The sequence below is a fragment of the Pipistrellus kuhlii genome, unplaced genomic scaffold (genome assembly GCF_014108245.1).
Source record: "Pipistrellus kuhlii isolate mPipKuh1 unplaced genomic scaffold, mPipKuh1.p scaffold_m20_p_9, whole genome shotgun sequence".
Taxonomy (NCBI): domain Eukaryota; kingdom Metazoa; phylum Chordata; class Mammalia; order Chiroptera; family Vespertilionidae; genus Pipistrellus; species Pipistrellus kuhlii.
Window position 1 is genome coordinate 41,255,487 of NW_023425595.1, and position 24,774 is coordinate 41,280,260.

At 36.9% G+C, this 24,774-nt stretch overlaps 1 protein-coding gene across 17 annotated transcripts in view; it reads right to left on the reverse strand.

The window, feature by feature from the left end:
• The window catches only part of DLG2 (discs large MAGUK scaffold protein 2), a 1,831,272-nt gene that overhangs the window by 576,919 nt on the left and 1,229,579 nt on the right, over window positions 1–24,774 (reverse strand). For all 17 annotated transcript variants that reach the window (XM_036427307.2, XM_036427310.2, XM_045577835.1 and 14 more), the window contains one exon: window positions 211–261. In XM_036427307.2, coding sequence (XP_036283200.1) covers window positions 211–261 — 51 coding nt within the window. The remainder of the gene's footprint in view (window positions 1–210; window positions 262–24,774) is intronic.

The following is a 24,774-nucleotide window of genomic DNA, read 5'->3' on the forward strand; positions in this document are numbered from 1 at the left end:
GCAATGCAATCTATATACTGAACACTCTGGTTATTCGGTCTGTTTGTCCCCAGGCCTTCCTCTGAAAGAACTTTATAAATATTCTCATTGTGACCCCTGCTGGAAACTTCCAGGCTATAATATACAATTGTGTAATTTTGCAAGACAACCCATTAGGATGCAGAATGTGGAAAGCAAGATTGGGGCTTTGGATTATTGGATTTTTCTTACCCTCTCCAAGGTAATTTCTTCAAACTCATATTCAATTTCTGTCCCATTGACCTGTAAATAAGAACAAAAGAAAGAGAACGATTAAATATACTGAGATGGAGACAAAATTTGGGATTGGTTTCATCCTGGCTATGAATAAACCACATTTTTTTGATATGTGATCATACCTAAATAAAATATAATCCACGCTATTCCAAAATATATGAGACTCTACCAAAAAATAATCAAGCTTATTGCATCTCTTAGAATTTTGCAACATTTGTGGGACAGAGAACAAAACAAAATATGCATTGTGAATTGACAAAGAATAAGCTATCCAGCAGCAATGTCACAGTTGTAAGGAAAATATTTTTCCTAATGTATTTTAAAATATCTATGAATTAACACTAGTAAAAAAATCAGCTTTACATGCAGCACAACCCCATGCCATTATTTAATCTAAAACATCATTAAGAATGACCATGTCACATAAGAAAGCCTTTCTTTATTGGTTTAAGCTCAGGTAATCCATCCCTATTATCCTCTCATTATATTTATTAGGAAGCCCTGGACCGTGTAACCATGCCCATGTACTTCGGTTGTAATGGAAAAAGAGCAAAGTAGGACATTGTCAAAATTCTTAGTGAGACACTTGATTTGAACTTAAAGAAATACATTTTAAATACAGCCAAGTAGCATATAGCATAGGCTTTAGATTTCAACAGATGTGCATACAGCATATATCAGGAGCTGCTTCAAAATAATCCAACAGATATTCAATTCCCACTCTTATCTATCACAAAGTCCTTTTGAGCCAGGCAAAACTTCTCAGCAAAAACATTCTCAAATCGCTACTAGTTTCTTTTTTCATATATGTGTTGGCAATGTCAGTAGCATTTAGGAATCAACAAGAAAGACTAATTTTTACTTATAAAACTGTCATTGTAGAGTTCTCATTTCAGTTGACTTTCCTTTCAATAAAAAAATTTAAACATAGTTTTTGCAGATTGAGAGTTCTATGGAGGCAGGGATGGGATAGTCTACCAGAGAGCCTGGCAAGAAAGAATTAATAAAACAAGCAAAACAGGGAATGAATGGCTTGCTGAATGGAATGCTTCATTTATTATCTGACTTAAAAACAAAGATGAATTTGCTTCCCTAGGGAATTGGCATGTAGTAACATCAACTGGAGATGTAATTATAACTATAATCAACAAATACAAAAAGAATGACAATATACTTTATTTATGTGTGTCCACCGGCCACTTAGAACATGTTTTTGATTTTCTAATTACATGAGCTAATTGGTGAATCACATTTTATTGTGTTACTACGTTATCAAACAGCCCTAAACCAAATTTGATTTTCTGGGCTTCAGCAACTTAATGACTCATAGAAGAGGGCTTGATGAGGTTAGAAAGCTTTCGCAACTCTATGGAGGTTTTTGTTCTTCACGTGTAAAAATACAAAACAAAACTCAAATCCCCTGTATGTGTGTATTTTCACCATATTCTCTTTGTTTGTTTTTATAACTTTGTTGAATTAACAGAGGGAGGGCAGGAAGAGAAGGCTGAATTGATGTAATACATTTTAATTCTCTCAGCAGGGCTCTTCAAAGCTTGGTTTTGTTTCAGTGCATCTCTAGAGTGAAGCCCCTTCACATTATTAAAGCACAGCAAACAAGGAATCAAAAAACAACTCCAAAGAGAAAAAAGACAAGCTCCTGATAATAAAGTCTAAAAGCTTGGGATGAAAGAAATCCTTTTAGGTGGTGCTTAAAAGACAAATACATTTTAGTGGCATATGTTGTATGGTCATGGTCTATAAAAATCTTGGCTTAACATTTCTATGATCATACAGGCTGAGGTATAGATCCTAGGAGCATGAGTATATGGATGTTCCCTGGTCAGCTTGATGGGCTGTTGCAGGCTTATGTTTATTTACATCATGGGTCTTCTAGTTTCAACCCAAGAAAGTGACGTCATTTGCTTAATTCAACAGCATCCAGGATGTTTTCATATGAAGGGATAACGCCACCAGGGTTTGGATGTAACCTTGTTTATTTTGTTTGTTTGTTTGTTTTTAATATATTTTATTGATTTTTTTTTGCCCCCCTCCCTCCCACACATCCCCTCCCTCCCCAGAGTTTTGTGTTCATTGGTTGTACTTATATGCATGTATAAAAGTCCTTCGGTTGACCTATTATCTCCCCCAGATCTTCCTCCCCTCCCCGCTGTAATTTGACAGTCTACTTGTTGATATACTGTCTCTATATCTATCTTTTGGTTCATCAGTTTATAATGCTCTTTATTATCCACAAATGAGTGAGGTCATGTGGTGTTTCTCTTTCATTGATTGGCACCTTGTTTTTAAAAGAAAGATCCCATGACTACAACAGAACTTAGTAAAGTTTAAAGGTGTGAAGGGTTTTTGGCATAGGTGAAGCAATATTTCAACCTTTAATTGAGAAACATTTAAAACGTATATTTCTAAGAGTCCAGTGTGGGAGTTCTGGAAAGACATTTAAGAGGTCCTAGTGACCATCACTAGGAGAGCATGTATTCTATGTTCTGCCTAAGGACCCTTAAGACAGGAAATCCTGAAACCTTTCTTGGCAAAGACCTTAGAGGGAAAAATAGGAGAAAGAAGATCTAAGAATACCTCCACTGAAGGCATTCATGAAAGTTAAGTGTCTTTTCAAATGAGTACACAAATACAATATTCTTTATTCTTTACATACCCCCCTCCCCCCACATTTATTTAAAGGAGTGGCTCCTTATTAAGAGGTAAAGAACTAAAAGGTATGAAAAGTATTTCCTCTTAGCCATAATATTGTGTATTCTCAACAAAACAAAAGACCCACCATTCATTATCTCGTGTGGGTTTATAGACAACTGTCTGACTTGCCTGGTGGTCTTACTCTGCCCCCATCAATTCACAAAGTTCTCTTCCTAAAAAAGAGTTCTGCTGAATACAACTGTTTGCTGTTCTGGACCAGTAATATTCCCCCTGGTAATATAGTTAATGCCTAGTAATGTTTAATGCCTCTGATAGTGTGGGGACTGGACAGCTGCATGGGGAGGTTTTCTGTTATTCCAGCTCTGAGCTCTGTCTGGGACCAACACTTCCAGTCTCCTTTCCACCTTGGGAAAAGAAAAGTGAGAGGGGCTGGCAGTTCAGTAGACAATGAGGTTCAATAAAGTAGATGGAATTTCCCAGTTTTGAAAAATCTGTTTTTTCTTCCAATACATGCTTTTGTCTGAACCGAATGGTTGTGTAGCGACAGCTGGTAGGTTTCTATGGTGGCCAGAAAAGCAAATTAATGCCACATTGTCCTGTACTGTTCTGGGCATGTAGCCTTCCTGGCATCATAGGGAAGTAAAAACAAGAGAATGACCCACTCAAATTCAAACTCAGTATTTAGTTTTAATTTCATGAACTTGGAATGTTTTACATCATTCTTTCCTCTCTGACAGCCTTTAGTTAATTTTACTGCCCCCCCTCTTTTTTTTCCCTTCAGTGATCTACCTTGTTTCCCCGAAAATAATATAGTGTCTTATATTAATTTTTTCTCCCAAAGTTGAGCTAGGTCTTATTTTCAGGTGATGTCTTATCTTTCCATGTGCCAGGTCTTATTTTTGGAGGATGCTTATTTTCGGGGAAACACGGTAGTAACCATCTGCCTGAATAATAATATAAGTTAATTTTGAGTTGTATTTTCATCTCCTAAAAAGAGGTTTTTCATGAATAACACATGTTAATCATTTCACATTTAATTGTTCTTTAATTGGAATCTTAAGTAGTGATTTTTTTAATTTCTTTTCTTCTTTGTTACATTAGTAATTTTATTAAAACGAACAGCATATTAAAATCTGAGATGAATGAGTTTTTATACATCTCCATATCAAATATTACAGCAAGTGCTAAAACAAATATCAAACTTCTTAAGACTAAATACAATTCTACTCAATGAATAATTATTGAGCATACATGATTTGTTACGTGATGTTAACAGAGACTGAGAGAATAAATATATTTAAGATCTGATCTCTAGTTTTAAGAAACAGAGTTTTCAAAGAGGCACCAAACACAAACACCTCATAGAAGTGCGATACAAAAGAGGTGGATTAGAGCCCCACTGTTTCCACATGCAACATCTATACATCTCTATTTACTATTTGTTGTATCCAGTAAGTCATCACTTAACATTTTTGAGGAATTATGCAACTTTAAGCAAAAGGACATATAACATCAATTTTACCATAGGCTGATTGGTATAAATAAGAGTTAATGCCATCTCATCAACATTATAACGGAACAATGTTGAATAAAATATTATTTGAGGACCTTTAGTATATAGATTTGATTACTTAGCATTATAGTACATGGTAAATAATATACTAATTGTGCCCTTTATTATAAGTAATTATGATATAAGAAACATGCTTCGTTTCTGAATCTGTTCTAGGTATTTATTCTGCAGCATCTTTGCTGCAGATATCTTTGCAGCAAACATCTTCATGGCACAATTAATTGGCCATAAATTAATTTTGCCATAAGACAGCTCAATGTTTGGGGTGGTTCTGATAAGTTGGTTTTATTTTTCCATTGAGGAACCAATCAAGTAAGTTTGGTAGATTTAATATATTTAAGTTAGTTGCCAGTTTGTTTCATTTCCCATTGAGGAAGTTCTTGTACCTTCTCCCATTCTTATATATATAAACTAGAGCCCCGGTGCACAAAATTCATGTGTGGGTAAGGTCCCTAGGCCTGGCCTGTGATCAGGGCCATCTTTCCCGGCTGCCCACAGCTGGCCTTGCCCCCTCTGCAACCCATCCCCGGTTCCCCGTTTGCCATCAGAGCCTGCGGGATGGGGAAAAGACCAAGAATTCTGCTGTTCCTGCCTGCTTGCTGACTCTGCCCACACCACAAGTTGCCCTTTGTGAGTGGGGTGATTAGTGGAGTGAGGTCCTTGGCCTGGGGCCACTTGTGTCCCCTGCTACCCACCCCTGGTTCCCCATTTGCCATGGGACAATCAGATCATGCTGGCCAGGGAAAGGGACCAAAAGGTAGTCAGTGCACCTCATAGTGACTGGTAGAGCGGTCATTCTGCCATTAGGGTTAATTTACATATTACCCTTTTATTATATAGGATATTAGCTAGCTCTTCCAATGGTCCATAATGTGACAAGTAGGTATGGTGGTGGTGGTCTTAAAATAGTTATAATTTCTTCAAAATGGCAATGATTTGTCCCAAGAGTGGGTTTATCATTTTGAAACACACCATCTTGGGAGAGAAGGAGAGGTTGAAGGCCCTCTTGAAGGGTGCAGATTTAGTTACACCCACATTTCTCACAGAACAAGAAATGTGCTTAGATACAATCTACAAAATAAAATTAGCTATTTGAGAGGTTTTGACATGAAGCTGCATACATTTTAAGTAGAGTCTCCCTACTTTTGTTATTCTTGTTTTTATTTTACAGCAAAATTGCCTTACGGCCATTAGTTATGTGGCAAAATGCTTGCAGACCAAAATGTCTATGGCAAAGATGTTTATGATAAAAATGCTGAACAAGGTCTGAATATCATAGTTTTAGTACACTATAAAGCTGCTGTTGGCTTTGGGAGGAATGTGATGATCATGTGGACTAGGAAATCTGGTTTTGTGGCTTCTTGCCACTCTCAGAGCAAACAGGGCCCATGCCACTCTGCTTCATCTTTGGCAACAGCATTTACCACAGTGTTAGCACTCAGATGCACAGCGACTACATGGATGAGGAAATAAAAAAATCAAAGAATCAATAAAAAATTGTTGCATGGGTAAAACTTGATGCTCTCAAAAAAGATTCTGCTTGCCAGTGGGGATGTATAATAGTTCCTACAGAGCCCAGGCCTTTCAGCATCCCCAGCTTAGATATCTTCACCTCTGATATCAGATTAGCTTTTCTCAGGAGCCCTTACTGCACAGAGTCATAGCCAGTCATCAAATGGACCAGCAATTCTACACACACACACACACACACACACACACACACACACACTTGTTTGTATTCCTCTTACTTAATATCTTGCCAATATTTATGATATCTTTCCTATTGGAGGACCTTTTACAACAAGTGCCGTGCTGTTTTAGGCTCATTAATGCTTGAATCTCATCTGTGTACTCTCTTATGCTCAGTAGATAAGAACATAGGTTCCAGCTGGGGGGGGAAAGATACAGATTTGAATCTTAGTCCCAATATTTATGAGATGTGCACATGAAGGCAATTTCCTTAATCTCTCAAAACCTTAATTTTCTCATATGTAGAATGGTACTAACAAGATAACAAGTACTTCCCTCATATGGTCATTATGAGGATTATATTAGACTAATGGCCCAGTGCACAAAATTTGTGCATGGAGGACTAGAGGGTTCCCTCAGCCCAGCCTGCACCCTCTCCATTCAGGGATCCCTTGGGGATCAGGCCTACACTGGCAGTCAAACATCCCTCTCACAATCAGGCTTGCCTGCCTGATCACCCCTAACTGCCTTTGCCTACCTGCCTGATTGCCCCTAACCCCTCTGCCTGCCTGCCTGATTGCCCCTAACTGCCCTCTTTTGTGGCTTGATCTCACCCCCAACTGCCCTCCCCTGTAGGCCTGATCTCACCCTTAACTGTCCTTCCCTGTTGGCCTGATCTCATCCCCAATGGTCCTCTCCTGCCAGACTAATCTAGTCCCCAACTGCCCTTTATTGCCGGCCAGATCTCACTACCAATTGTCCTCCGCTGCCGGCCTGATCACCCTTAATGGCCTCTGCCTTGGCCCCCACCACCATGGCTTTGTCCAGAGGATGTTGGACATCCGGAAGACGGCTGGTTGACCCGGTCTAATAATGGTCGACCTGGTCTAATTAACATATTACCCTTTTAGTAGTATAGATAGATTATATAGGATAGGATTGTTTAAGTGGGGTTAGGTAGAAGCCTTTTTCATCAGGAGGAGAAGCTCTTGGCAGACAAAAATACATAATCCATATATCTGGACTGATAGCCAGCCATATGCACTATACTGCCAAACCGGTCATTAAAAAATTGAACCACTTTCTTATATCTTACACCAAACAGCTGTTGCCCTTAAAACCCCTCCTCAGCCCCCTCTTAGGTTCTATGCCAGCCAGTGTCAAAAGCTTTGCAGTCAGTATTGGTTTGTCACGGCAATCCAGCACTGACCTCCAATCAGTTGAGCCTTCAGTTGTTTTGGAAGTTACGGATCCTGGGTTTTTATATATTAGGATAACTTCTGTGAGACATTTAGCATACTTCTTCAAGTGATAAAGACACTTCAGCTATAATACCACACAATTCTCTTTATGAATCTTTTTGAGGAACAAGTGAAATTACATATTATTAACTGCCTAGCACATAATAGGTCTTAAACATTGAGAGAAATTCCAATTAGTTCTGGATTACCAATCTGCAAGGACCACAATATTTATTTAATCAAATATTGAATGCTTGCTAATTTCCTCAACAATATAAAATATAACCTGATAAGAAAAGTTTCTTTTCTCTACAAAATATACTCAAAAGCTCTTCTAACCCAAACACTTCTTTCCTGAAACCCATTTAAAATATACTGTATTGCAGATAGGAATCATCTTAGCTTCTCTCCCAAAACAGATCAGCATGGCATTCACTCAGAATATGATCTCGATCAGACTTTCTCCCTGTCTTCTACCCATTCGCTCTTGCATTTTCTTTTAAGCATTTTCTTGCCCAAACTTGACCATTATGTTGTTCTGCTATTGATACTCACATCCCTAAAGTTGTTTCAATGCATTCCTTACATCACCATCGCTTGAGGACAAAGATTACATGATACTCATTTTTGGTCCACTGTAGCTTCTGGCACCATGACTCATTCACACCAGGTCTCCAGAAGAATCTTTAGGAACAAGTCACCTGAGAACTTCAAAAATTGAACTGCACTGAACTCTTTTCCTTCTTTAAGTAAGTTAGACAGCCCTTAACTACTGCTGTCTTTTCCTAAGAAATAAGGCTTGTATTAATCTTTACATCTCAGGAAATTTGTTTACATACATGCATTGGTAATGTTTAATTTAAATAATGAATTATAACATTAATCTAACATTTATTGAGTGTTAGGTAGAAATGATAAGCCCTTGAGATACAAAGATGAGTGAGATATAGTTCTTTCCCTTAAAAGACTCAGTTTAGCAGAGGAAACAAGTGAATGGAAACATGCAACAAAGTGATGAGGGTGCTGAGGGAAATGCCTGTTGATGAGAGCGGTAGCAGAGGTGACCCAGAGGAAGGGACAGGTGATTTCACCTAGAGGGAGTCAGAAAAGGCTACCTAGAAAGGGGGCATGGACTGAACGTTTTCATAGGCAGGTGCTCACCAGGTGGATTGGAAAGAGACCATCCTATCAAGGCATAAGGAGCAGCACTCTTCCTCAGAGTGTTCTGTTAAGACCATTGGGCTTAGTGTCAGAAGACCTGTATTACAGACTTGATTCCATGGTTTGACATGCTGGTCACTTTAGGCAAAGCATGGTGCTTTCATTTTTTATGTATATAGATTATTTCTGAGGTCCCTCCCAGTTCTGACCTCCTAGCATCAGGGTTTTCTTCCTATATATTGTTTAAATCATATTTACTTTGTCACTTTAATCAAGGTTCCCCTGCCCAAATTTTTTGATGGATATTTTTCTATTAACCTCTATTCCAAATATCTCAACCAGCAACCCATAATCCTACCAACTGGTAGCTCTCTGAAGTCCACGGATGACTGCCATGTCTCTTCCTAATCTGTGAGGTTACCCATTAGGGAGGAAACTAAACAGCAGTATCACTCACTCTCATTGGCTACACTCAAGAACATCACCAGCAGTACCATCTCCACTTCAACTCCTCAAAGATCTCCAGGCTTCTGGGGAAATAAAATCTAGCTTTTTCTCTTTTAAAATGAATTAAAAAAGCAAGGGAGTTCGCTCTAATCCAAAAAAAGAACTACTGGAGAAGAACAATGTTCATTATTTCCATCTTTTCATCACATTTAGCTTTAATATCTCTCCTGGATGGATGAAAAACAATCAAGTGCTGAAAAAATTTAAGTCAACCTGCCAGCATGGCAACTCTAATCAGGACAAGAGCATCATTAGACAAAGGCTGGAGGTGTGCAGCCCACATCTATGCTGAACCTCACTTTCTATTATTAACTAATGCTCCTCCTCCCAGACTATCTCCACTGCCTGAAATTGGGTCCTCTTTTATATTAAGAGAAATTGTCACAGAGAAATGAAAAGCTTAGTTTATGGAATCCAAAAGGCCTGAATTCCAGTACCAGTTCTGCCACTTATAAGCTGTTAGAATTTATTTTTGTTATATGTTATACACATTTGCCTAAGTGTCAATATTCATTTCAACACCTTGAAGTAAACAAAATATTTTTTCTGTTTAAGCTTTGTAAAGCACCTGTTTTAATTCTAAGGTATGCAATTGCTTATTTTATTATATTATTCAGTTATAATAAGACTGGTTTAAAATATGCAGTTTTACAAGAAGCTATTTACAGCATTTCTAACTCTTAATAAACACTCTTAAACTATAAAAATAATTATTGATATACCCAATTAAGATTCTAATTTTTGTAAGAGCACTATTTGTATTATTCAACTAAATGTGCTATATAAGCAAACCCTGATTTCAATTTACAACTTCTAATCTTAATTAATGAAATTTCTGAGCTCACTGAACTGCTAAATCATGGTGCTAACTAAATAGAGAAAAAAAATAATCAGTATCTCATAATCTATTCCACTCTTAAACAATTTTCTTTGGTTTTGTTAGTTTCTCTGCCTCTGTTATTAAGACTTTACAACACCCAGAAATTTGGGTCTAGAAAAGTGGTCATAGACAATAATTACTATGTGTGTATTTTTGTTTAATTATAAACCAGTTTTTTTAAGCAGCTTTTTACCTGTAAAATTGTGATATTTTTTTTTTCTTTTTCTATTTCTGTCAAGAGAAATCAAGGAAAATAGCTTAGGGTTCTTACATGTATAAAAAGGAAGTAATTTTATATATGCAAAGTTGTCTTGATTAAAGGCTCCTGTAATGAAGGAAAAATATAATCACTTAATAAGTTCAGAACTGAATTTGCCTCTGATTTGGAAATGGCACATTTCTTCCCAGATTTGCTCCTTTGCTTTGCTCCTTATGCTGGATGGTGTGAGAGCAGGTGGTTTTATTGCTTTCACTTGGCTCCAGCCTGAGGCAGGCTGCTTTGTTCTTTGGGTTTGAATATTCAGTAAGTTTGAAACATGCTCAAGAAAATGGTGTTAAGAACACAATCGATTAATGGTTGTAAAGACATCATGCCAGGTTTTTGTCCCTCTAAGCCCCTCTCTCACCCACCACTCCCATAGGCGACCCGCTTGGCCAGAAGCCAGGCTCATGGCTGGTGAGTATAGTGGTGGTGGGAGCCTCTCCTGCCTCCACAGCAGTTGGACATCCCCTGGGGGCTCCCAGACTGCAAGAGGGTGCAGGCCAGGCTAAGGGACCCCCCACCCCAAGTACATGAATTTCATGCACTGGGCCTCTAGTATTATAATAATGAATGCTCCTAGCAGCCATTTTAAAAAACAGCCTTTGAATAAATAAATCAATTGAACTTTATGTGAAGGCATTCTTATTTACTATACACCTTTAAAAATCCCTTTGTACTCAAAAGTCCTACTTGCCATTGTCCATTTCCAAAGAAATGAATGCTTTCATTTCTCTGCTCATTTTATGTTGTTCCTTGCTAACAATAAGCTGTCACTCTTTTCATCTGACTGTAGGCCATCCTTCCAGCAACATTCACGATCAATCCATCATGCAACAAATATTTATTGAGTGACTCTCCCACCTTCTTTGCTAACTCCTATGATCCCTTTTCATCTGATTTTAAAAGTACGTCCCTATCTTGACAACTTTAGAAAGGAGCTACAGTGCCCTTTGCTAATTCATCTACACTCTGCTAATTCATCTGCTCTTTCATCAAGATCACGTGAAGAAGGTTTTTAAGTTCTTTGTGATCCTGGAAAAATGCTTTAGGCTGCTGTTACAAAAAAAAATGTCACATCAATCTTTCTGGATCAGATGCTGAGGGAGAGCACTTTGCTGCTTTATTGTATTCCATCTTTCTCAAAGTACCTTAGAATCATGACAGGGAGATAATTATTAATATTGTTTCTATCCCGCTCCTCACCCCTCACCTCACCAGCTGATACCATCTGGAGATTGTAAATTTTCAAGTTGTTTGCATGTAACTTTTTTCAGGTTTTGCTATCAACAGTGTTAATCATTTACTTATTATTTTCACATACATTATTATATTTGCTCCTACAACCATCCTATGTGGGTCGATATGACCATTCTCTTGATTTGATAGATGAACGTAGAACTCAGAGATGGTAAATTATTTGCTCAAAATTCTTCAGCTAGTAAATGTGTTCTGATGTGTTTGGGACTCTGAACGTAGAGCTGTTCAACTCCATTATGCTGCTCATGTACATTATCCTCTAAAAATGAGAGCTAATCTGAATGAATTGCTGATGTTCTACTTTTTTTGACTTACAAAATGACAATTCCACATGGTTCAACCTGATAGTATAAAACAATTTAGCATGGAGGTCAGGAGTTGAGATTCTGGAGTCAGATTGTCAGGGTTCACCACATGATTCTCCCATTCTCTAGTTCTCTAGAGAACTTTGGGTGCGCTACTTAACCTCTCTGAGCATTGGTATCCTTATTAACAAAATGGATAGTAATTACACATATCTCATTGGGCTGTATATAGATTGAATGATAAAATTTTACAAAGATTTAGTGTTTAGCACCTAGTGAATCCACAGAAGAATTTACTACTCTTATTTTAAAGTTTCCCCCAGGCCTTCCATTGTCATATTTAAATTCTGCCTATTCACTTTTCTAAAGAGAAAGTGGAGTGTGTGTGTGTGTGTGTGTGTTTGTGTGTGTGCATGTGTGTATGTGTGTGTGTGTGTGTGTTTGTTGGTAATGGGGGAAATTGGTGGGGAGATTAAAGGCTATTGTTTATAGGAAATTTTACAAAATCAGCATATATATGTTAACATATATGTATAATATACAATATATATTAATATATGTTAATATATTAATATAATATATATTATATATAATATAATATAATATATAATATAATTATAATATATTATAATTAATATAATATAATAATATGTTAATATATTAATATATATTAATATATATTATACATATATATTAAGCTGTGCTCAGTATTCCTACAGAGGACTTAAGTTACCCTATTTTCCACTTTTATATGCAATTAACTTAGATCAAATAGAAGCCAGAGATTAAAAAAGAACAGCACTTTAACAGAAATAATGTCTTTGGTGGGTTTATTAGTAGACTAGGCATGACTGAGGAAAAGAATCTCTGAGTTTTACAATTAATAATATAAACTTTCAAAACTGAAAAAGAATAAAAAAACTAAAAAGAAATACCTAAGAACTGTGGGGCACTTACAAAAAATGTAACATTCATGTAGTGCAAGCATGTCAAGCTTGCGGACCATGGGCTGCATGCAGTCCACAACAAATATTTTTATGGCCCAACCAATATAACAGTATGTAAGAAATGCTTTAATAAAAATTTCATAATTTAATTTGTACAATATCCTGTTATACATGATTATTAATAACAAACTACAACATTCACTAATGACTGACTACTATAATCATGTTGCATTCATTTCCCTTACATGCAGGTGCATCATTTCTCTCCACTAATACTAGCAGAGAATATCTTAGCAGCCGAATGCCCCATAATTAATCTCAGACTGGCTTGTTTGATGTGGAAAACAGAAAATATCTCACTTTCATAGAACAAGAAAAAACAGGTTTATTTGTGTTATGCTTTTTAACACAAATTATTCAGTTATTCAGTGTCTGGGAAGTTAATGTTCAAGGGAAAATAATTTTTATTAAAATATTCTAATATTTTATGTTAATGATTGCTCATTTATTTCAGCCTCTTGTATTCAGCATGTCTCTTGCTAAATAAACCTGTTTCTATGAAAAAGCTTTTTATGGAAGCTTTTGTGTTTTTGTGGCCCATATAAACTTAAACCTTGTTTATGTGGCCCATGTTAGCCTTTGAGTTTGACATGTTTATTGTATAGGGCATAATAAAGTGACCATTTCATTTTGTTATATGTGTCTGTCCAGTTTTTGCAACACTATTTATTGAAGAGACTGTTTTTAACTCATTGTGTATTTTTGCCTCCTTTGTCATAGATGAATTTGCCATATAGACATGAGTTTATTTCTGCACTCTCTTCTGTTCCATTGTGTATGTGTATATTTTTAAGCCAAAACCATGCTCTTTTGATTACTAAAGCCTTATAATTTTATTTAATATCAAGTAGTATAATACCCCAACTTTGTTCTTCTTTATCAATATTGTTTTGGCTATTTGGAATCTTTTATAGTCCCATATAAATTTTCCTATCATGTATTGTAATTTTATGAAAAATGATATTGGTATTTTGATAGGGATTGCCTTGAAACTGTAGATTGCTTTGAGTAGTATGGACATTTTAACTATGTTAATTCTTCTTACCCATTAGAATAGTATATGCTTCCATTCAATTTATTTCTTCAATGTCTTATAATTTTTCAAGGACAGGTATTTTTCCCCCTGGTTAACTTTATTTCTAGGCATTTTATTTTGATGCAATTGTAAATGGGATTATTTTTCAATTTCTTTTTCTGATAGCATAATATATATATATATATATATATATATATATATATATATATATATATATATATATAAAATATATATAAGTCCTATGACTTAATATCAAATAAACAATTCCATTAAAAAATGAATAGAAGACCTGAGTAGACATTTCTCTAAAAGGACATATGGATGACTAACAGACATGAAAAGACCCTCAACATCAGTACTCATCAAGAAAATTCAATTTAAAACCACAGTGACATATTACCTCACACCTGTCAGAATGGCCATCAATAAATAAAAAACAAGTGTTGGTGAGATGAGGAGAATGGGAACCCTTAAGGTTACGTTCCCTTTTACATATTCATTTTATTAACATGTTCATTTTATTTATATATATATATATATATATATATATATAATATATAAATTAATCTTTATGTATATAAATTGTATATTAATAAAGATGTAGAAGTTTCCATCTGAAATCAAGTACTAAAATGATATAGCATTCTTTCTTACTAAAAATGGGTAAGAACAGAGCGTGTGTATCCTTATTATCCTATACTAGAGGCCCAATGCACAAAATCTGTGCAAGAGTAAACCTTCCTTCCCCCAGCTGCCAGCTTCAGCTTCCCTCTAGCACCCAGGACCTGGATCTGGGCTTCCCTCTGGCCACTGGCAGGCACCCAGGACCCGGGCTTCCCTCGCAGCCCTGGCTTCATCCAGAAGGTCATCTGGAAGGACATCTTATTAGCATATTATGCTTTTATTAGTATAGAAAATAAAAGCCTACTATGCAAATCAACCAAACAGCAAAAGGACCAGTGGAACAACTAGTCACTATGATACACACTGACAACTAGGGGACAAATGCTCAATGCAGGAGCTGCCCCCAGCCCACAGGCCTCTAGCCAGCCAAGACAGGTACCAGCAGGGAGGCCACCGGGGGCAGCAGTGGTGGTGCCAGGCTGGCCAAGGTGGGTCCAGCAGCCCCTGCCCCTTCCCCCTCCTGTATCACCCTATGGGTCACCCCACAGTTCGGCCCTGATTGCTAGCCAGGCCTAGGGACCTTACCTAAGCACAGATTTTGTGCATCGCACCTCTAGTGTTCTTTATAATACGTTTCCAGATATCTAGGCTTACAAAAGAAGTCAAATAAAATGCAGTCCCTATTTTCAGAACAGGCATTTGGATTTAAAGACTTCTTGAGGGTGGTTTGTCAATTTTCTTTAAAATCGAGGGGTTTATAAAGATTCAGAAGCAATATATTTGTATAGATTTTATCCCTTCTCATCACAGGATACCAAGGAAACCTCCCTCTTGTTGGAGCTATAAATCAAAACTGACCAAGGACTATTTCACTCAATTGCTGTTATAGAATTTGGGCACTTTAAAACCAAAAGAGAAAATACATTTTATATCAATGAGGGCCCATGTTTTTCCTATGTATATAAAAGGAAATTTAAATCTGGAAGGGAATTTTTGCCGTGGTGATAGGTAAGCCTGGTATTGTCATCAGAAGAATCTACCCCTGTGAGCATTAACCTGGGTTAAAAAAAAAAAAAGTGACAGCTTTCCAGCCCTTGTCTGTGACAGGCAATGAAGGGCATCTTCTTGGAGGGTTTATGCTAAAGGCCTTTGGTCTGCTTAAAAGGATTAGCTATTACAATAGAAATGGCCCCTTTGTAATATATATGATTGTTTTAAACACAGGATTAAAAAAAAAACAAACAATATGTACTTAACATAAGGCACATTGCCTAGCAAAGTGGCATATATTCTTTAGAAGAGATCTTTAGAAAAATTAAAATGTAACCACTACTGCCTAATACTAAAATCTGTGCAGAATACCCCACCGCTTTCAGCTTTCCCAATATCAAATAGGATACAATTACCATAGCTGATTTCCAGTTAACATTCAAATTCATTTTAAATGCAGACGCCTTTGAATGTGCCAGTATCCAAATATGCAAGCAGTCCAATGAGAACAACATTTTGGACCAAGGATGTAGTTATTAGAGCAGGAAAAATCTTTAGGATCTTGAAGGGGCCACTTAGACTTAAAAATAAAGCAGTGATAGCCTTTATGTGAACATGTGGGGGCGTATACATGAGAAAACATTTGAATAATCAATATGCTTGTCCATCTCAAATCTGAATCTTAAAAACTTTATAGTTTAGAATCTTTCAACTCCTCAGTTACAGATATTAGTATATTTTTAAATTTAATTTAATATTTTTTTCCATCACTGAAAACCTCCCCCTCCCCCCTGCATTCACTACTCTGTTGTCCATGTCCATGAATCACCTATACATATAGGCTAATATGCTAAGTGTCCAACTGTCTGACTGGTCATTATTTTGAGCACTGACCACCAGGGGGCAGACACTCAATGTAGGAGCTGCCAAGCTGCAGTGACTTGGCAGAGGAAATTCTCGGGTAACTCACCCTGAAACCAGAGAGGAGAGAGCCCAATTCCTCGCAGGGCCACACAAGTCTACCTTGGGCTGTGGGTTATGTTGTTGCTGGGGCATTGTTAGCCCCAAATCTGGTTTACTGCACACTTGAGTTTGCGTTCCTCACCATGTATGACAGCAACTTTTCAGAGTGCCCTCTCACATCCCAGGACCCCTGGGGGGATGTCAAAGACCTGGTGTCAGCCCAGTTCCCAAGGGACCCTCCTGCCAGAGAGATCTCGCTTATTCTGTAGATGCCAGGGAGGGGTTATGGGAGGTTGGCTCGAGGGCTTGTCCAGCCGTCTCACCCAGTCCCGCTCTGCTGGCCACTTTCTAATTATTTTCCTTTCAACGTGCATGGATCCATGCGCTGGGTCACTAGTTGTTTAATAATAGCTTCTCAATGTGTTCTCACATACATTATTTACTGGGAGGTTAGAAATGGTTTTATACCGATTCTAAATATGAAGAGACTGAGGTTTAGAGAAGTTAAGTACCTTGATCAACTTCAGTGAGCAAGTTATAGAGTTGGGTTGACTATTCATATATATATATTTTTTTACTCCTTTTGAAAAACTTGACAACTTCAACTCATTTTCACAAGCTTTGCAAGAAAATGTTTTCCCACTAAGTTAATATTGGAGTAAAAACTTAAAATGAGATTCAGTTCTTATAAAAACTGGCTTCAAAATTACAGCCCTGAAGCCACAGTTCTTCCTAAATATTCCCTCCAGCTCCTCCTACTTCTCCAGCAGGAAAGCTTTGGCAAAGAGTTGCCTATACTTCTGCCAAAGAACACCCTAAAGGAGTAGTCCAGTAAGTTAAAGAGCAGTGATTATTAGGGGAAAAATGATGAGTGGTCTGTAGCAAGGCTCTGAATATGTCTACAATGATCATCCATAGTGCCCTTATTGAAACATTTTTGAAGTGGCACTGAATTATCTGTTTCACTAGGTTCAAAGTTGAACATGGAATAAATACAACAAATCACTTATTCATTCATTCATACATTTATATATGTCTTGAGTTCCTACCACATTCTGGGAATGTTGAACAATGTAGGTTCAAAAATGGTCAATGCTAATGTCTTATTGCTTAAATAAACTAGGAGGATAGTGTGAAAGACAGGCAGGCAGCACAGTATGGTAAGTGTTATAAAAAGGTGGAAAGAAAGAGCTGTGGGAGTCCATAGGAGATGCACATAGCCCTGAGTGGAGCAAAGGAGGTATCCAGAAAAAGGTTTTGCAAGAGTATAGTAATGTTTAAATAGTCTTAAAGGATAACTAGGCAATGACATGATGCCTGGATAAGAGAGAAGTATACTCTGTCTGTCTATATAATAAAAGCCCAGCAACTGTTACAGCAGAATGGCCAGAACAACCGATTGCCATGATGCGACTGACCACCAAGAGGCAGACGCTCAGCGCAGACGCTTCCACGTGGTGGCCAGTGAGCTCCCACCGTGGAAGCTGGGCTCATGGCTGGCAAGCACAGCAGTGGTGATGGCAGTGCAGCGGCGAGCCCAGCGGTAAGGAGTGAGCAGGCAGGTAGTGAGGAGGAAGTGGTTCCGGATTGTGAGAGGGCACAGGCCAGGCTGAGAGGCCCCCACCCCCACATACACACACATTTCCTGCATTGGGACTCTAGTATTAACATAAAGACAAAGTGGACACAAGGAAGAAGCCTCTGATGCACTCAACTAAGGGGAATTTACCATGATTAGAAATTATTGTAATGGTTAAATGTCTAGTTTCTAAGTGGAATTTGATTTAAAAATTTGTATTGTTACACAGTTGAATTTGGGTCCAGGAGCCAATGCAAACCATGCATGTAAGGCACATAACATTGTTGAAGTAATTCAAGATTGCCCATTTTTAGATACATTAATGTTTGTAGAACATAATAGCAACTGCCTGATCTTTTATTGGACAAATGGGTTATTGCTTTTTCAAGAAACTGCATTAACATTATATCCCATTTCTTAAAAAAGAATTTTGGCTAAACTTCCTCAAAGTTAAAGGATCTTTTACATGGGAACTAGAAAACCCTGGTTGCTAATAAACTATTACAAATATCTAAAGTTAGAGCTTTCTGCAATGCTATACTATACTATTCACTGTACTTTCCTAAAGACAGGTCTTTGCTAGAAGAAGTAACTCCCATTAAATAATTTTTGCAGGGATCCTGGGACAGTTAATAAATCATTATTGACAACTGAATACAGCCTGCTACTTGACTCTATAAAGTGGGCAGAAAGAGTATGACAGTGGGGAGAATTCTAGACATTTAGTTCAGCTTCACATTTTGACAGCCAACGCAAGAACAAACTGTAATTCGTGCAAAGACTCTTCTGTTAAATATGCCACTGAAAGCTTAAAAAAAAAAACACACACACAAAAAAAAAACAACAACAAAAAACTGAGCATAGAGAACCCGAAGTATGGAGCGACCTCTAGGGATTTCTGTGGGCTACTATCTCCCACTAGCCCGAGAACATTGTGTTGGTTAAAAGTTAGCTTAGTTCAAACTGTATAATTAAGATAGTATTGATCAACATGAGAGCCTGAGTTCAGGGACTTTTGGAAGCCTTTTTGGTAGTATTCTATAAGCAGAACAACAATGTGACCCAGGACATTGAAGTGGGGCATATAGCTCATCTTCCTAGGTAAAAGACAAAGTATGTTACAAGGATAAATATGTTAAATTAGCAGGAGTGGATGAGTATTATACATATGACATTATTCTGCATAACTTTTAAAATCTATCATCCACATAGTGGTAAGATAATTTAGGAACTTGCCAAGCAAGAATAAGATCTAAAACATTTTTTTAATAAAGTTAAGGACACATATATAAAGAACATGTGGGCCTTCTATATAAGAAGAGATATCCTCTTTGTTCAAAAGAAATTCGAAAAGAAAAGACAGCTGAATAAGCATTTTCTTCTATATGAAACTACATCAACATCTCAGAGAGCCCCAATATAAATACTCCTCATGACAGAAGTAATACACTTTGCTATTTAGGGACTTTGATATTTGAGGGAAAAAACAAATATCCTTCTATTGAAAAAGAACTGGTTATACAATACTTCATGATGTGCCCTGATATAACTAACGTGCATGACTTAATATCAAATTGACATGTTTGCTTTTAAATTATAATTTGTTTCATTAAAGAATGATTTTTATATCTAATTCCTAAGTGGCTAGCAATGTATATGCATAGAACCTTCGGTAATTAACCAACTTTCTGTTGGTTAGTTAATTAATAAGAATGTATTAAACCCCCTGATATGGGACATTGGTACAGAGAGGAATCTATATAACAACATCATTAATGGAAACTAGTCATCAAATAACATCCCCAGAGAATAATAAATTAAGACAATACTCCAGGCCCCAAATTTTGGCACCAACTTAGAAGGAAAACACTTGGTACAACCATTTTTTTATTTGGATTTCAACAGTGACTCAGGGAGACTAATTCCAGGTAAAAACAACCAGCCCCATCTCCTAGTCTTAGATTGACCTGGGATTCAAAGGCACTAAACTAACACATAAGCAACCCAGAGAGAAGATGTTTGGGCAGGAAGTGAATGGTAATGACCAAAACAGGGACTTTGTGGAGAAAATAGGTGAAGAGTGCTTGGAACAGTGGTTGGCACAAAGTAAGTTATGAATAAATGTTCAACGTTATTTAATAGTGAACCAACCATCCATCCTCAGAGCAAAGCCAATGCAACTAACTCATTTCTATCAAGTGATTTCCCCTTTTGATTAAACCCATGTATTTGATTTTATTAGGATTTTATCTTGGAAAAAAATATATAGTTTGCTCTAGGTACCACACTCTACAGAAAATAGTGTACAGTTCCTTACAAAGCAGACTATTCTAACCAGTTTAGCTGAAATTTTGGTCAGATGTAATAATATAGATGTTTCATAAGAAATGTCTCACTGTGCCCCCATTGGAAACAAGAAGACAGAAAATTCCAGTCAAGGAGAACTGCATGAGAAAGTGTTGAAGTGCTGAAATAAATGACAATTATGAGATTGATCTGAGATATAAAAGATTCCAATGAGGAATAAAGAGGTATAATACTGGAATAAACTGCAAAATATTATTTCAAAGTCAGTTTGAGGGAACAGAATTTTATCATGCTATTAATAGAAAACTACTATAAGAATTCTAAGTAATCAAGTAATATTTCAGGAAGACTGACTAGAGTTTGTCAGTATAATTTAACATTAATTAAAGGGAAGGAGTTGTTTCTGTCATTTAAATTTATTTTTGTACATAAGCAAAATGAAGAATAAAAATCACATGATCATATCAGTACATTCACAAAAAGCATTTGATAAAATTCAGAACCAATTTAGATAAAATCTCTTCTGCAAAGTGAAGGATCATACCTCAACATAATAAAGGCCATATATCACAAACCAACAGGTGATATCATACTCATTGAGAAAATATTAAAAGTGTTTTCCTTAAGATTGGGAACAAGACAGGGAAATACTCTTTCACCATTTTTATTCAACATAGTACTGGAAGTCCTAGCCACAGTATTCAGACAAAAAGAAAAGGCAACCAGATTGCAAAAGAAGTAAAATTGCCATTATTTGCAGGTGACATGATATTGTATGTAGAAACACCTAAAATTCCTCCAAAAATGTACTACAACTGATAAATAAATTCAGTAAAGTAGCAGGATGCAAAATTAATATTCAGAAATCAGTGGCATTTTTCTACACCAATAAAGAACAATCAGAAGGGAAAATAAGAAAAAAAATTCCCTTTACAATTATTAAAAAACAACTATGAATACATTTAACCAAGAGTGTAAAGGCTTATAATCAGAAAATTATAAGACACTGAAGAAAGAAATTAAAGAAAATACAAATAACACATAATGTGTTACTGGAGAGAAAGAATTATAATTAAAGTGTCCATACTATCTAAAGTAATCCATAGATACTACACAGTTCCTATCAAGGTGTATCAATGGTGTACTTCACAAAACTATAACAAATATAAAAATTTATATGGGACCACAAAAGGCCCCAAGTATCCATAGTAATCTTCAGAAAAAAACAATAAAGTTGGGGGAATCATGTTACCTGATATCAAAATATATTATAAAGCTATAGTAATCAAAATAGTCTGGTACTGGCATAACAACAAACATATAGATAAATGAAACAGAATAGAAAGCCCAGAAATAAACTCACACCTTTATGGTCAATACTATTTGACAAAGGAAGTCAAAAACATACAATGAATGGATTTTAGATCATCTATTCAATAAGTGGTGCTTGGAAAGTAGGAGATACAGGAGGGAAAAAGAAGAAAGAACGAAAGAAGGAAGGAAGGAAGGAAGGAAGGAAGGAAGGAAGGAAGGAAGGAAGGAAGGAAGGAAGGAAGGAAGGGAGGAAGGAAGGAAGGAAGAAAAGGAAGGAGGAATTGGAGCACCTTCTTACACCACATAAATATAAAAACCAAAATGGATTAAAGACTTAAATGTTAGATTCAAACCATAAGAATACCAGAAAAAACATAGAGTAAAATCTCAGATATTTCTCATAGTAATATTTTTCCCCAATAATATCTCCTTTGGCAAGGAAAACAAAAGAAAAAATAAACAAATGGGATTACATCAAACTAAAAGTTTTTTTGCACAGCAAAAGAAACCATTAACAAAATGAAAAGACAACCCACTGAATGGGAGAACAGATTTTCCAATGATATCTTTGATAAGGTGTTAATATCCAAAATTTACAAAACATCCCTCAAAAAACAAACAAAAAAAATCCACAACCATTTTAATTAAAATAAAAAAAACATGGGCAAAGGACCTGAAGAGACACTTCTCCGAAAAGGATTCCCAATAGACATATCAGAAGATGCTAATCATCAGAAAAATGCAAATTAAAACAATAATGAGATATCACCTCACACCTGTCAGAATAGATATCATCAATAAATCAACAAATAAGTGCTGGTGAGGATGTGGACAAATGGGAATCCTCCTGCACTGTTGATAGGAATGCAGGCTGGTGCATCCACTGTCAAAAGAAATATGAAGTTATTAAAAATGGAACTGCCATCTGATTCACTGATTCTACTTCTGGGAATATATATATAAAGAATACCAAAACACTGATTTGAAAGAATATATGTGCCCCTATGCTTACTGCAGCACTGTTTACAACAGCCAAGGTGTGGAAGCAGCCCAAGTGCCCGTCAATAGATGAGTGGATAAAAAAACTGTGGCCCTCTCTGGTTTGGTTCAGTGGCTAGAGCATCGGCCTGTGGATTCAAGGGTCCTGGGTTTGATTCTGGTTGGGGGCACATGCCTGGGTTGTGGACTCAGTCCCCAGTGGGGGGTGTGCAGGAGGCGACCAATCGATGATTCCTTCTCATCACTGGTGGTTCTATCTCTCTTTTCCTCTCCCTTCCTCTCTGAAATCAATAAAAATATATTTAAAAAACTGTGTTATGCCGAAACCAGTTTGGCTCAGTGGATAGAGTGTCGGTCTGTGGACTGAAAGGTCACAGGTTCGATTCTGGTCAAGGGCATGGACATTGGTTGCAAGCATATCCCTGGTAAGGAATGAGCAGGAGGCAGCTGGTTGATGTCACTCTCTCTCATCGACGTTTCTAGCTCTCTATACCTCTCCCTTTCTTTCTGTAAAAAATCAATAAAATATATTAAAAACAAAACTGTGTTACATTTATGTAATGGAATACTACTTGGCCATGAAAAAGAAAGAAATCTCACCTTTTATGATAGTATGTATGGACCTGACGAGTATTATGCTAAATGAAAAAATCCAGTTAAACAGAAATATGTGTTACATGATTTCATTTACATGGGCAATCTAATGTTTAAAATAAACTAATAAACAAAATACAAACAGAATCACAGATACAAAGGACAGACTGAAAACAGTCTGAGGGGAAAAGGGCTGGTGCCTGAGTGAAAAAGTTGAAGAGATTAAGGCAATAAACCACAAAAACAACTCGTAGACACAGAAAACAGTATGGTGATTACCAGAGGGAAAGGGGCGGGGAGAGGTAGAAGAAGTTAAAGGGGAGATAAATGGTGATGGAAGGATAGTAGACTTGGGGTGGTGAACACCCAATATAATATACAGATAATGATTATACAACTGAAACCTATATAATGTTATTAACCAATGTCACCCCAATAAATTCACGTTTTAAAAAATATCAAAATTCTAAAAAGGAGAGAAAACAACTATAGAAACAGAATCAACAGGAAAGTATGATGTATGTTAACTCTCATATACTTCAACCTAGGGAACTGAGAATTACATTACTTGTTACTCCTTCCTTATCCCAGACTGAGATCAGTGAAGCTTTCTCTTGTACCAGAGAAGTTTTCAAAAGATTATTTTGAATTATTTATATTTTTAAAAGGTAAACAAGAGAATAAAAGATAGTCATCAGGTATACCAGTAATGAGAGCATGCCTATCTCCCTAATTTTCCCAACTTCTTTAAGCTAAAACAATTGTAAAATATGCTATATAGTAAAGAGGTAATATACAAATTGACCCTCACACCCTCATACCACAAGATGGCCACCTCCAAGATGTCATAATATGGCTGCCCCACATCATCACAAGATGGCTGCCCCAAAATGGCCACTCCAATGTTGTCACAGATGGCCACCCCCAAGGTTGTCACAAGATGGCTCGTAGGGGAGGGAAGTTGGGGGGGATCAGGACTGCAAAAGAGGGCAGTTGGGGAGAACCAGGCCTGCAGGGGAGGGCTGTTGGGGGTGTTCGGGCCAGTAGGGAAGCAGTTAGGTGCAATAAGACTGACAGGGAGCAGTTAGGCCCTAAATGTTAGGGGCTATCAGGCTGGCAGGCAGAGTGGTTAGGGTCATTCAGGCAGTCAGACAGATGAGTGTTTAGGAGCCAGCATTCCTAGATTATGAGAGGGATGTCCCAATCCCTCAGGCCTAAACCAGCAGTCAGACATCCCCCAAGGGATTCCAGATTGGAGAGGGTGCAGGCTGGGTTGAGGGACACCCTCCCACCCCCAGTGCACAAATTCATGCACTGGGCCTCTAATGTTAATAATAATAGAAGACAAAATTTTCAGTGAAGAGAAAATAAATACTTGTTTTAGGATTATAATTATTACAGCTAAATATATTTTATCCAATTTTATTACCTAAAAAAAATTTAGGCTATAAGAATCAGATTTAACTGAAAAACATTCCTTTTGTTAAAGAAGAAAAAAAAAAGAGCTAATTATATTAAGAATTTTGTTTGTTAAGGACATATGACATATATATATATA